At 45.7% G+C, this 15,063-nt stretch overlaps 1 protein-coding gene across 1 annotated transcript in view; it reads right to left on the reverse strand.

Moving 5' to 3' along the window:
- Positions 1-15,028, reverse strand: part of LOC146402340 (uncharacterized) — a 53,123-nt gene extending 38,095 nt beyond the window's left edge. Inside the window, exons 1-2 of the mRNA XM_084960872.1 lie at positions 14,945-15,028; positions 14,552-14,685 (exon numbers count right to left, since the gene is read on the reverse strand). Coding sequence (XP_084816998.1) covers positions 14,552-14,598 — 47 coding nt within the window. The 5' untranslated portion in view covers positions 14,599-14,685; positions 14,945-15,028. The remainder of the gene's footprint in view (positions 1-14,551; positions 14,686-14,944) is intronic.
- Positions 15,029-15,063: the final 35 nt, after the last annotated feature.

Genomic DNA, 15,063 nt, shown 5'->3' on the forward strand with positions numbered 1-15,063 from the left:
GTTCCAGCCCCATCCTGGGTCCATATACCTCCACGGCCAACCCTGATTCAATAAGCCTTAGAAGCTCATCTATGCCCGTTCTGCCTCTCCCCTCAAAGTCAGGCAAGGTGCCACAAAAATAGGAATGAGAAATTTTGTGGGGACAGTGGAAGGGGCCGAGTGAGATGTGCTGTGGGGATCTGCAAGGCGGTTGTAGAAGACACGGAGGAGCTTAGAGGAGACGGGAGAGAGGTTAGAGAGAACAGAGAGAGGCTATAGGGCATGAGGGTGTGTAAGGGAATTCTAGGGCAGGGAGGTCTTAGAGTAAGGCTAGAAGGAAAGTGTTGGGAGTCGTGGGGGTCAGTGAGACTTTTAAAGGGTGTCAGTCAAGATTTTATAGGAGCCAAACAGGGTGAAAGGCAGGAGGTTATGGGGACTCAGAGAGTCCAGAAGCCATACTAAGTCATAACCCACTCACTTCCCCCAGGCATTTGAAATTAGGTCTGACAAGCCTCCCAGCGACCACCTCTTGCTGGCGATCTTGGCCTGCTTTCTGTGCTGTCCCTTAGGCAGTGTGGCCCTGTACTACTCCTCCCAGGTGGGAATGTGCATCATGCCTACCCTCTCCCTCCCCCTCCATCCTGATCCTGAACCTGACCCTGACCCTGAACCAGCTGTATCCATGTTCTCCCTCCTGTTGGTTCAGATCCCCACCCAAGTCCTTACAGTGCCTGTGACCCAATAACCCTTTGAAGCCCTTGGATTCCTGTTCTGCCTCTCCTCTCACACTCAGACCAGGCGCTACAACCATAGGAATGAACGAGCCTTGGCAGCCAAGACCTCCCACAAAGTCTACATGCTGGCTGTCTCAGCAATTGTTTCAGGATGCATCACCATACTCCTCGTCTTGAGTGCATTCCTAGTAATCTTACTTAAGCGGTAACTTCCTCCCCAACTCAGGAACAAAAAAAGCCACCAAAATATACAACAAGTGTTACTTACCTTGGCTCTAAGTATCCATTTGGGCCACATGAGACACCTGCCCCTCCATGTCTGATGTGCCAAGTGCTGCCAACCTGACCCAGCACCTGGGGGTGGTTGATGGGGAAGGAAGTGGTAGCTCAGACAAGGCACTGGACCAGAGCACAAGATCGACCCTGGGATGCTGCCAAGATATGGACCCTGAGACACAGGGGAGGGCACTGATTCCCCAGGGCTGCCTCCCCTCTGCCTGAATTCATGCTGTTAAGTCCATTTACAGTGACCAAGCGCCTTGATTGTGCTGCCTGACTCTGGGGACATAGCAGTCATCACTTGAAATCCAACTCCACACCCTCAGAATCTTACATTCTTATAAACTGGAGTGGAAGACAGACTTGTCATCAAACAGTGACAGTCCAGAGCAATCCAAACTCTAATGGGGAAAACCTAAAGAGGGAGAGTGGAAGAGGCCAGATCTAATCTGGGGCATTTTTAGTTGATCAGAAAACCAGGGAGTCAAGCCTCTGTCCGTGAAGGAGCTAGAATTCAGGTCAGGTATGACCAGAGAGAGCTTCTATACAGGTATCCACTGCCTCCTCTCCCCTACCTCCCGCCCACTAAAGCTTGTGATTAATGTATTATTCAACACATGCTTTCTGAACACCTATGCTGTACAAGGCACTGTATTAAGAACTAGGAACCAAAAGAAAAATAAGACCCTTTTCTGATGGAACTTACATTATAGTGGGAAGAAAACCATAAAACAAATAGACCTCTAAATGAATAAGATAAATACAGGCAATGGTAAATGCTACGGAAAAAATAAAACAAGGTAATAAAGGCAGTGCCAGGCAGTGCCAGGAATAGTCCAAAAACTCTCCCTTTTTTGTTTTTGTTTGTTGTTGTTTTCTTTTTTGTTTTTGTTTGTTTTGTTTGTTGTTTGCTCTTTAGGGCCACATTCGCAGCATATGGAGGTTCCCAGGCTAGGGGTCCAATCAGAGCTACAGCTGCCAGCCTACACCACAGCCACAGCAACGGAGAATCCGAGACATGTCTGCGACCTACATCACAGTTCATGGCAATGCTGGATCATTAACCCACTGAGCAAGGCCAGGGATCGAACCCACAACCTAGTCAGATTCATTTCTGCTGCTCCACAACGAGAACTCCATCCCAAAACTCTTAATGTCACAACAAGACAAGTTCAGAAATTGCTAGTAGGTGTTTCAAAACTTACAGCAATTTCACTTTGCCATGACATCGAGTAAATGATTAAAAGACTTGTCTTGCTGAACATGGTATAGACCAAAAGGATCATTCATGACAGATTAAAGATCTAAAACCAGGTCTTACTCCACAACCACAAATGTAGTTTGTGATGCACTGGGCTGGTGGGCAATGAGGTCTAGAAGGTACATTGTTTAGAGTCATGCTAAAGGCTGTAACAAATAAACCCCACCATCTAGCAGCTCACAACATAGACGTTCATTTCTCATCCATGGAAGTTCCCCAGCTATGCGTTGAATCAGAGCTGTAGCCGCCGGCCTACGCCACAGCCACAGCCACAGCCATAGCCAAGCAGGATTCTAGCTGCATCTTCGACCTACACCACAGCTCACGGCAACACCGGATCCTTCAACCCACTGAACGAGGCCAGGGATCGAACCTGCATCCTCATGGATACCAGTCGGATTTGTTTCCGCTGTGCCATGACAGGAACTCCCTGAATTTTCTTTTTAATGTTAATAGTATTACTTTTGGGGGGCACACCTGCAACATACGTAAGTTTCCAGGCATGGGATCGAAGCCCAGCTACAGCTGCAACCTATGCCGGATTCTTAATTCACTCCACTGGGCCAGGAATAGAAGCAGCACGGCCAGAGAAATGAGCCGGATCATTAATCCATTGGGCTACAGAGGGAACTCCCTGAATTGTTCTATCAAAACTCAATGTTGGAGTTCCCATCATGGCTCAACGGAAACAAATCCCACTAGGAACCATGAGGTTTCGGGTTCAATTCCTGGCCTCGCTCAATGGGTTAGGGATCTGGCATTGCCGAGGGCTGTGGTGTAGGTCACAGATGCAGCTCGGATCCTGAGTGGCTGTGGCTTCAGTGTAGGCCAGCAGCTGTAGCTCCAATTCGACCCCAGCCTGGGAACCTTCATGTGCCGCAGGTGTGGCCCTAAAAAAGCAAAACAAAAATTTTTTTAATAAAATAAAATAAAACTCAATGTTATATCAAAACAATGATGATTTGAAGTAGATTGAATTGGTGGAATTAGAGCCGACTGACTTCTCTCTTGCAGAGCACAATTTTTATAAGGTATAAAAAGCTTGGTGAAAATTCCTAATGGTTGTGATGAATCATCTTACTGTTCTTTTTTATTCCTCTTTTAAAAAAATACTACTATGGGAGTTCCCATCTTGGCTCAGTGGAAACAAATCTGACTAGCATCCATGAGGATGCAGGTTCCATCCCTGGCCTCACTCAGTGGGTTAAAGATCTGGCGTTTCGGTGAGCTGTGGTATAGGTCACAGACGGGGCTTGGATCTGGCATGGCTATGGCTGTGGCATAGGCTAGCAGCTATAACTCTGATTTGACCCCAGCCTGGGAACTTCCATATGCTGAGGGTGAGGCCCTAAAAATAAATAAATAAACAAACAAACAAACAAAATAAAATTGTATAAAATTTTTTTGGAGTTCTCTTGTGATGCAGAAAGTTAAGGATATGTCCTTGTCACTGCAGGAGCTTGGGTCACTACTGTGATGCAGGTCTGATCCCTGCCCAGGAAGCTCCACATGCTGTGGGCATGACCAAAAAAAAATTGTATAAAAATTTTCTTTAGGAATTCCCATGTGGCGCAGTGGTTAACGAATCCAACTAGGAACCATGAAATTTCAGGTTCAGTCCCTGGCCTTACTCAGTGGGTTAAGGATCTGGCATTGCCATGAGCTGTGGTGTAGGTCACAGATGCAGCTTGGACCTGGCGTTGCTGTGGCTCTGGCATAGGCCGGTGGCTGCAGCTCCGATTAGACCCCTAGCCTGGGAACCTCCATATGCCGCGGGAGCAGCCCCAGAAAAGGCAAAAAGACAAAAAAAAAAAAAATTTAAGTAGTTCTCATCGTGACTCAGCATGTTAAGAACACAATATAGTGTCCATGAGGAGGTAGGTTCAATCGCTGGCCACACTCAGTGGGTTAAGGATCAGGCATTGATACAAGCTGCAGTGTAGGTCACAGATGCAGTTTGGATCTAGTGTTGCTGTGGGCTGTGGTATAGGCCAGCAGCTGCAGCTCCAATTCAACCCCTGGCCTGGGAACTTCCATATGCTTCAGGTGTGGCCATAAAAAGAAAAAAAAATTTTTTTAAGATAGACCGTATCTTTTACCATAACTAAAAATTCAAAGAATTTAAATTATACAAAGCCATATTATCTGATGGTGGTATGAAGAATTCTAATGAGCCCCCCTCTAACTGATGAAGAAAAAAAAAGTCTCTTCCTGGTATACAATCCTATATAATTGCCAAGATTGTGAATATGATGGGATATCACTCCTGTGATTAAATGGTACAGCTTACCTTAGGAAAGGACGATTACCTGGGTGGGTCTAACCTAAACACATGATGAGGCCTTTAAACATGGGTCTAGAGGTTAGAGACAGAGGAAGTCAGAAACGAAGTATGAGAGTGATTTTTGTTGTTGTTGTTGTTGTTGTTGCTTTTTAGGGCCGAACCCGAGGCATATGGAGGTCCCCAGGCTAGGGGTCTAAACAGAGTTACAGCTGCCAGCCTGTACCACAGCCACAGCAACACAGGATCCAAGCCGCATCTGCGACCTACACGACAGCTCACTGCAATGCTGGATACTTAACCCACTAAGTGAGGTCAGAAATCAAACCCGCAACCTCATGGTTCCTAGTCAGATTCGTTTCCACTGCACCATGACGGAAACTCCAGTATGAGAGTGATTTTGATGGTAAGGAATTCTGTGTTTACGGCTTTGAAGATGAACAGGACCACACGGCAAGGAATGCAGGTGTACTTTAGAAACTGGGACTCGATCCTGGCAGCTAGCCAGCAAGGAAAAGATAACGGCCTCAGTCCCAAAACCACAAGGAACTGAATTCCACAACCACACGAACCTGGAAGCGTATCCAGGGCTCCAGTTAAGAACAGATTTCGCAGACACATTGATCTCAAGTGAGAACCTGAACAGAGAACTCAGCAACCCTATTCTGGATTTCTCACCCTCAGAACTGTGAGCCTATATATGGCTGTCGTTTTAAGCCACACAACACAAAAATGTGTATGTTGATTTGTCACATAGAAATAGAAAACTAATATGCTGACCATAATAAAAGTAATCTAGGAATCAATAACAGATAACCCAAACACTTAGGAAATAAACCATGCAAGTCAAAATAATTCATGAATCAAGGGAAATTAGAAAATGTTTTAACTGATCAAAAATCTAGAACATATCAAAATATGTGGATGCAGCTAAAGCAGTGCTTAGAAGAAAACGTACCCCCTCGAGGTACTTATATTAGAAAATAAGAGGTGTCTCAAAATTAAAAAAATATATAATGCAAAAATCTATCAAGCACCTAGAAGAAAATACAGAAGAAAACATTTCTGACACTGGGTTAGACAAAAAGTTCATAAATATGATATGATCTCTAAAAGGGAAGAAAAAAGAATTATACTCTATCAATATTAAAAAAAAAAAAACCATTGCTCTGCAAATAACAGAAAATAAAAGTATAAATTAAAGCCCCAAACATAATAACTGCAAGTCACATATCTGACAAAGGGCTTGTATCCAATACATATAAACAACCCTCAAAATTAAACTGTAGTAAAAATAACTTCCATCGCTCATGCTCTAGACCAATCAGCAGCCAGGCTTCCCGACCCCCGACACGCAACTTCCAATCAGCCAATAGGAGAAGACACAGGGTAAGGGGCGGGGCCTGCGCGGTCTCCATGGCAACCCCTGACGAGTTGGGAGCGAGGGGAAAGCTCGGTGTAGCCAGATCCAGATGCCCTAATGGGGGTGTTTGAGGGGACAGGGAGGGAATTTAGGGGGGGGACAGGGTGGGAGGAAGACAGCTCGCATGGGTTTGAGGGGAATGAGGGGACAAAGAGTGCTTCATAAGGGGAAGAGAGGGCGTTATAAGCAGAGAAGTATTTAGACGGAGCATTGGTCTCAGAGAACAGGGAGGCTGTCATAAGTGTACAGGGAGTTCACAGGGTCAAGAAGCTGGTTTCCAAAATGAAGAGAAAGTGTTAAAGGGAAACAGGGCATGTGTTTATAAGGGGAGGGAGAAGAGGCTATGAGTGGACAAAAAGAGGACTTTGAGTTTCGGTTGTGTTCAAAGAAGGTCTTAGAGAAGCCAAGTGAGGTTATGGGGGGGTGGGGGTAGGAGTTTATGAGTGAAAACTAAGCCTCAGAGCAGAACCATGAAAGATTCATAGGAATGACATGAGAAGTAGTATAAATGGGACAAAGAGAGAGCCACTAAGGTCATTACAAGTTTTTGTAAGTTGAGAATTTTATACAGGCACAATGAATGTTTTACACATGAAAAGTCAGAGTGTTAAGTGTTTATTGAGGGTCTTCTTAGCGTAGTTTATAGGGACAAAGAGACGTTTGTTTGAGGGACAATGAGGGTTGAATAGGAACAAAGTGCTGCAGTGGATCAGTTGAGTTTTCAGGCAGACCAAGTGAGAGTCACCAGAGTCAGTAAGGGCTTTTGTGATGACAGTGGAAGGGGCCTAGTGAGAATATGCTGAGGGATCTTAAAGGCTGTTATAGAAGACAGGAGATTATAGGAGACAGGAGGTTATAGGAGACAGGGAAATGGTTACAGGGAACTGAGAGGGATTACAGAGCATGGAGGCAGAGTGGGGGGCTGGAAGTTCTAGAGGACAGAGAGGTATTAAAGGGGATAAGGAGACGTTAGACAGAACATGGTGGGTGGTAAAGGGAGTTAGGGAGAGTTTTAAAGGATGTCAGTGAAGATTTTACAGGAGCCAAGAAAGGTGAAAGGGAAGAGGCCAGAGGGGATGTTAGAATCCAGAAGCCATACTGACCCATAACCCACTTCCCATTCCCAGGCGTTTGAAATTTTGCGTTCCAAGCCCCCCAAAGACTATATGTGCCTGTCGATTTGGGCCTTCATCCTGTGTTTTCCCATAGGCATTGTAGCATTGATTTTCTCTATCCAGGTGAGAGTCTTGAGTCATGCCAATCCTTGCCACCCCTCACTCTCCATCCTGGCCCTAACGCTGACTCGGATTCTTGCTTGGGGTTTAGGTCCCCACCCTGTTTTCATACATCCCATGGCTCACCCTCTCCCTCATCACAACAACCTTTTTAAGCCCATCTATTCCTGTTCTACCTCTCCTCTCAAATCAGACAAGGCGCAGCAACAAATGGAATGACCGAGCCTTGGCAGCTGAGACCTCCCACCAAGCCTTCTACATTGCGGTCCTGGGGATTGTTATGGGAAGCGTCATCATACTCAGCCTCTTGATTTTCTGCATGTTGGACATATTTTCTCGGTAACCTCCTCTTCAGCTCATGAAAAGAGAAAAGAAAAAAAAAAGAAAAATGACTAAATATATCTAATACTGTTTACTTACCTTGGTTCTAAGTATCCATTTGGGCCACATGAGACACCTGCCCCTCAATATCTGGTGTGCTAAGCACTGCCAACCTGAGCCAGCACCTTGAGGTGGCTGGTAGGGGAGGGAAGTGGTAGCTCAGGCAGCCACTGGACCAAAGCACAAGAACAACTCTGGACCCCGCCAAGACTGGGCCCTGGGAGACAAGGGAGGGCACTCTTTCCCCAGGGCAGCCTCCCCTCCTGCCCACATGCATGCACTCACGCCATAAATCTATTTATGCTGAACAAGGGCCTTGACTGCCTGACTCTGGGAATATAGCAGTCGCCACTTAAGCACCAGCTAAACCCACTCTGAATTTATAAACCAGGGTGAAAGACAGACAGATCCCATAGAGGGGTCCAATCTCTAATGAGGGAGACCTAGGCAAGTGGGTTGTAAGAGGCCAGACCTAATCTGGGGTATTGTGGCCAACCAGAAAACTAGAGAGTCAGCGGCTGTCCGTGAACTAGCTGGAATTTGGAACTTGGATTGTAGAGAGCGTCTATAACAGGTAAGGATGGCCTCCTCTCCCTTCTGCCCACCCCTCATTATTGAATGATGAATGAGATTTATTCATCATTCAATAAATATTTTCTGAGCACTTACAGTGTACCAGGCGCTAGGAACAAGAATTACAACAGAGAAGCATAAATAAGATTCCTTTCTGATAGAGCTTACATCTGGTAAGCTTTCCCACATTCTAGTAGGAAAAAAACTGTAAACAAATAGACCTCTAAATAAGTAACTGCAGGAAATGGTAAGTGCCATGGAGAAAAATAAAACAGGGTAATAAGATAAAGCAGGACGAATGTTTGCCCACCAATATTAGTAGTCTGCAACAAGATCAGTGCAGAAATTGCCAATAGGTGTTTCAAAACTTGATAGCAATTTGACATCCAAGTATTTGAAAGAGACTTAGGGAGTTCCCTCCGTGGCCCAGCAGTTAACCAACCCCACTAGGATCCATGAGGATGCAGGTTCGATCCCTGACCTTGCTTAGTGGGTTAAGGATCCAGCATTGCCGTGAGCTATGGCTGCAGATGCATCCTGGATCCTGCATTGCTGTGGCTGTGGCATAGGCCGGCAGCTGCAGCTCTGATTCAACCACTAGCCTGGAAACTTCCATATGCCGAGGGTGTGGCCCTAAAAAAAAAAAAAGCAAAAAATTTTTTAAAATTTTTAATTAAATTTTTAAAAATAAAAATAAAGGAGTTCCCGTCGCGGTGCAGCAGAAACAAATCTGACTAGGAGCCACGCTGTTGTTGGTTCGATCCCTGGCCTTGTTCAGTGGGTTAAGGATCCAGCGTTGCCATGAGCTGTGGTGTAGGTTGAAGACTTGGCTCAGATCCCGAGTTGCTGTGGCTGTGGTGTAGGCTGGCGGCTACGGCTCTGATTCGACCCCTAGCCTGGGAACCTCCATATGCCATGGGTGTGGCCCTAAAAAGACAAGAAGACCAAAAAAAGAAAAAGATGAAGAGATAAATAGTATTTGGTATCTAGAGACAAAAGAATATTATTAAGGCATGAGAAAAGTCAAATCTTGACATTTGCAACAATATGAAGGGAACCTGATGGCATTATGCTACGTGAAATAAGGCAGAAAAGAACAAATACTGTATGATATCACTTATATATGGACTCTAAAAAGGCCAAACTCATACAAACAGAAAGTAGAATGGTTGGTGCCAAGAACTGGGTGTGGGAGAAACAGGGACAGGCTGGTAAAAAGGTAAAAACTTTCAGTTATAAGATGCATAAGGTCTGAGGATCTAGTGTGCAACCTGGTGACTGTGATTAATAAGACTGTATTGTATTGTATACTTAAAATTTGCTAAGAGAGTTCTCCTATAGCTCAGTGGGTGAAGGATCCAGTGTTATCACTGCAGTGGCTCAGGTCACTGCTGTGGTTCAGGATTGATCCCTGGCCCAGGAACTTCCACATGCTGCAGATACAATAAAAAAAAAAAGCAGAAAAAAACTGCTAAAAGAATAGATATTAAGCATTCTCACCAAACATAAAAACAAAAACAAAGGTAACTATGTGTGGTGATGTTATTTAACTCTATTGTGGTAATAACCTCACAATCCACATATCAAATCACTATGTCTGTACACTTTAAATATATTACAATTTTGTGTTAATTATATCTCAGTAAAGCAGGGTAAAAAAAAATTTTTTTAATCAAGTTTTGGCCTGAAACTACCATATATAACTTTTGCTCTCAGTCCACTGGACAAACTAGTCTCATGGCCTCAACTGAAAGCAGGGGCCTCTGGGAAATGTAGTCCCAGACTGAGCAGCCAATGGACACCTTTCTAGGATGTTCCTTGAGCTGTGACACAGAAGCCAAAGTGTGAGAAAGGTCCCACAGAATGAAAATAGCATGTAGAAACGCCCATAAGCTGGATGAGCTTGGCAATTCAAGGAACAAAAAGGAGTGCAATGTGGCAGTAAGTAATATCAGATATCCCGCTCTCCACAATAGGCAGGGTTCTCTCCTCCTTCCCGTAAGAATCCTTGTAGGTGCTTATGTCTCCCATTTCCAGTGTTCCTCAAGGGGAAACCCAGCACTGGTTCTTCACCTTCCATCTGACAAAGATCTGCTCAAAGGAATATTTTACAGACATACAGCCACCCACCTGTAGGACCTCCCAACCCGCTCCATGCCTGGCTCTGTTCTGGGTGATGCTGGGGACACAGCAGTGATCAAGACAGACCTTACCCCTTCCCTCACAAAATCTGCAGTCCACTGGGAGAGGCAGAATCACCACAAGACAGGCCTGTGAGTTGGTCTTTCATTTATTCTTTCACTCAGCACAATTTTTACTGTGCATCTCTTGTGCCAGGCACAGGGGACACATTACTGAACAACCAAAAAATCCTACCTCATGGATCTCATGTCCTGGTGGGGTGTGAAAGATAATACACATAGTCAGTAGTAAACTATTAAGAGTCCTGAGGAAACAAGGAGGGTGCCTGGAAGTATTGGAGATGAGTGAGGGGCTGTAGTTTTAAATAGGGAGGCAGGTACTGCTCCAATGCAGATGTGATTTTTGAGCTAAGTCTTATAGGACTTAAGTGAGGAAACTAGGCAAACATCTAACCGAGGATTGTCCCAGGAAGACGGAAGTGCTAGGTCAAAGGCCTGGACAGAGGAGCATGTCTGGTATTTCTGAGATATTGTACAGAGGCCAGTGTAGCTGAAGTGATGCGAGCAAGACAGGGAATGATTAGAGATGAAATCAGGGAGGTAATGGAATGGGAGATGGAAAAGAGCTCACTTTACTCCGAGTGACATGAACAAACCTTGAATAGATGAGTGACATGAGCTGCCTCAGGTGTTACCTTGGCTCTCCATGACTCTGGAGGTGAGCAGACGGTAGGAGAAACATGATGGCAGGGAGACTGCTGGAAAAGTTCAGATGGGAGGTGATGGAGCATCAGGCCTTAGTAGGGAATTAGAAAGGTACAGCAAACAAGAACTGCTGAGGCATAACATGAGTATAAGAGAAAAGGAGAGATTTTTGGCCTCAGGAGCTGGAAGGACAGAGTTGCCCTGGTCTGAGCTGGAGAAGGAGATGAGAAACAAGTTGAAGTATATAGTATAGCAGTCATTATAAGTCTGGGGAGTCATACTCGGACTCAGAGTATAGCAGTCATTATAAGTCTGGGGAGTCATACTCAGACTCAGAGATTGGTTCAATGAGATGTAAATGAATGGTTTATTAAGCTAATGGAAGCAGCCTATCTCTTCCATGTTGGTCTCTAAAACCACATCTTTCTCTTCTCTCAGGGGCAGGGTGAGCCATTCTGCAACCACATGAAAGAGCCTGGGGCTGCCAGGATGAAGGAGGAGCCACAGAAGAAGCGAGTACTAGGAAGTGGAGGAGCAGAAAACTGGGTCCTGCTCATTAGGATCATCATCGTCATCAGAGCCACTGAACCGTTAACTGCATCAATCACTGTTCAAGGAGCTTATGCATAGTATCGCATTCAAACCCCACAACAACACTGGAAAGTAGGTATTATTACTCCAGATTCATAAATGAGGAAACTGAGGCCAGGAAGATAGAGGGACCTGTCCAAGATCATGTAGCCTGTAGGTGGTGGAGTCAGGATTCAAACCGAGCCAGTCACATTGCAGAGCTTTGCTCATAATAACTGCCTTCCAGTGTTGGAGCTACTGGATCACACCTCACCTAAATCAGGATGAACCAGTACTCATTTTAAAATCATGTGAGCCAAAATATTTCTTGTTGAGGAGGCACTATTTTGAATTGAGTTTTCAGACATTTGTCATCAAAAAGAGGCTTAGGAGTTCCCACCGTGGCACAGCAGAACAAATCTGACTAGCATCCATGAGAACACAGGTTCAATCCCTGGCCTTGCACAGTGGGTTACGGATCCAGAGTTGCCATGAGCTGTGGTGTAGGTCGCAGACACAGCTCAGATCTGGTATTGCTGTGGCTGTGTTGTAGGCTGGCAACTGCAGCTCCGATTCTACCCCTAGCTTGGGAACCTTCATATGCTGTGGGTGTGGCCCTAAAAAGACCAAAAAAAAAAAAAAAAGGCTTAGATATGACAGTCCACAGTAGGTTATCCAACCAATTGGGAGTGGGGGGCAGTTAGGGAAGACTTCCCTGGGAGGCCACATCTAAGTTAAAACCTAAAGGAGGTGGGTTCCCACTGTGGTTCAGTAGTAACAAAATCAACTAGTATCTGTGAGGAAGCAGGTTCCATCCCTGGTCCTGCTCATTGGATTAAGGATCTGGCATTGCCGTGAGCTACGGTGTAGGTCGCAGATGAGGCTCGGATCTGGAGTTGCTAGGTTGTGACAGGTGGGGCCCTAAAAAGACTAAAAAAAAAAAAAAAAAAAACCCTAAAGGAGGAAGGGGAGGAGTTCAAGATGGCAGCATAGGAAGACTGTAAACCCACCTCCTCCCTTGGACACACCAAATCGACACCTACATATAGAAAAATTCCCCCTAAAGATCTGAGGGCTGATTGAACAGCTTCTGCACATGGAGGGACCACTCAGAAATGGATAGGAAAGAGAGAGACATGGTATCCATGGGAACTCACCCCCCGCAACATGGCGCCCTGCAGTAGGAAGGGATATCCTTGAAGAGCTAAGCGCAGACTCACCCATCCCGGGACACAGGAAAAACAAAAAACAAAAAAACAGCAAGTTGGTTTTTCCGTCTTTTTTTAGGGCCACACCCATGGCATATGGAGGTTCCCAGGCTAGGAGTCAAATCAGAGCTGTAGCCGCTGGCCTATACCACAGCCACAGCAACACTGGATCCTTAACCCACTGAGCAAGTGCAGGGATGGAACCTGCCTCCTCACGGATACTAATCAGATTCACTTCCACTGAGCCACAACAGGAACTCCAAAAAAACTCAGCAGTTTAAAGAAGGAAATCCAGGAAGGAAAGGAAATCCAATTACTGACATTAAGTATCTGCCAAATGGGTAGGGAACACCTGGAACTCTCTCCAGGATTGAGGGTTCCAGAGAACATCATCGTTTGATCCCCCAGGACTCCCCTCCCAGCCTGTGCCTGCTCCAGCTCCTGTGTCCTACCAAGGCTACTACAGCATGGTGCACCCCAACACTGACAACCCCTCTGTGATGAGCCAGCAGCCAGCCAGTGACAACCTATAAAATGGCAGCTGCTTCACCTCTCCCCTCCAAATCTTGCCCAAGAATCTCTTCTGGCCCATTCCATTTGGACACAGAAGGTAATTCTAGCATATAGTTCACTCAGCATAGTCAAGCTGACACATTGCAAAGCCACAGCACAGAGACTGGAGGAGAGTGGGAGATAATGGTTAGGAGTTGGTTAGGGAGATGGTCACATGACCAGCTCTGTGCTCTCTTAGGTATCTTGAGAAGATGTGTCTAATAACCCCTGGGTGGCTTTTTTTAGAGTTGGAGGGGAAATTGCTGGTAGTTATCTCTTATTTGGCTTTAATTTTGTATTTGAAACATACAGAATCCTTTTATATTTATATATAATTATATAGCTTGGGTCAAGGTGCACCTGATTTACTGTCATTAGGTTATGATTATAGGTATTCATTAAACAATGTTCCAGCTTTCGGCCAGTACTTTTGTTTTAATAGACTTTAATTTTGGTGAGCACTTTTACAGTTAGAGAAAATCACACAAAAAAATTAAATTCCCATTGACATCCCCTCCCTCCACACACATTTCCCCCTATTATTACCATCTTGCAGGAGTATGGTACTTCTGCTACACTTGTCGAATTAGTCCCTGGCAGCCTCTTTTGCATCTCAGCCCTTATGAAGCATTTGAAGACAAACTCAGCTTTTCCCCCAAATTTTCTACTTTAATGGTGACCTCAGAGTCCCCTTGTCCCTGGACCAGAGACTCCAAAGACCCTTGGATGTCCCCTTGACTCTTCACACCCATAGAGTCTCATATGTCATTAGCATCTCCCCCAAAGCTGATCCTTCTCTCATCTCTCCATTTCAAAGTCTGTTCCATTTTGAACCTAGAGACCTGGACATCACCCTGGATGCCCCCCCTATTGCCAGTCAACCTCACATGACCCACCTGCTCAGCCTGACAGTGGTCCAAGCACTGTCCTCACCCCCATCCTCTACTCATCCTGTTCCATCCTCCTCCCTGGGTTCTCAGCTTTAGTTTCTCCGCACTGTCTTTCTCCCCACGTGTTTATTCAACAAGAACAGAATGATGAACGAGGCAAGCATATTGAATGAAAGGTCCCTGAATGTTACCATTTCTCAGAGCCATGTCTAAGGCTGAGTGGGCTCTCCAGGACTCCAGCCTTAGTATCCAATGCTTTCTGGGACACTCCACAGACCTTTCACACTCCTTGTGTCCCAGATTGACCCACCCCTGCTGCTTATGATCTACCATCCCTACCTGGTGATGCGTCTATATCCCTCACTGAACTGTGAGCTCCGTAGCATGGAGACTGGGGCTGTCTCAGCCACCGGAGCATCCCCAGCACAGGGTCAGCTCACGAATGTTACGGAATGGTAAGGACGAACGAATACCTAAAAGAAAGCATGCCAGGGAGACATTAGGGTCATGCAATCTGCCTTCCATCCCTCACTCGAACCTGGGACACCCTGTTGTGGAAATCAAAGAGCATTAAGTTTGACATCTCTTCGCCTGATTCTCATCCTCCTAGGATTAAAGTCCCATTTTGTCAAGAAAATGAAGGGAGGTATTAGGGACCTTTTGCGTCTTAGGGAACAGCTAGCGGTAGGAATGAGGACGCAGAAAGCAAACGGCCCCATCGTTTCTCCACACCTCTTTCATCCTTACTCAAACGAACCAAGCCGGGAGGCGTGAGCGATGTCGGTGGGCTCTGAGACCCTGCAGGGCGGGAAAGCCCCTGCTTGCCTGGCGACCGATAGCGTCACTTCCGG

The sequence above is a fragment of the Sus scrofa genome, chromosome 6 (genome assembly GCF_054392235.1).
Source record: "Sus scrofa isolate SSC_HxYL_T2T_F1_AM1 chromosome 6, Sscrofa_HxYL_maternal_Yorkshire_Landrace_v2.0, whole genome shotgun sequence".
NCBI lineage: Eukaryota > Metazoa > Chordata > Mammalia > Artiodactyla > Suidae > Sus > Sus scrofa.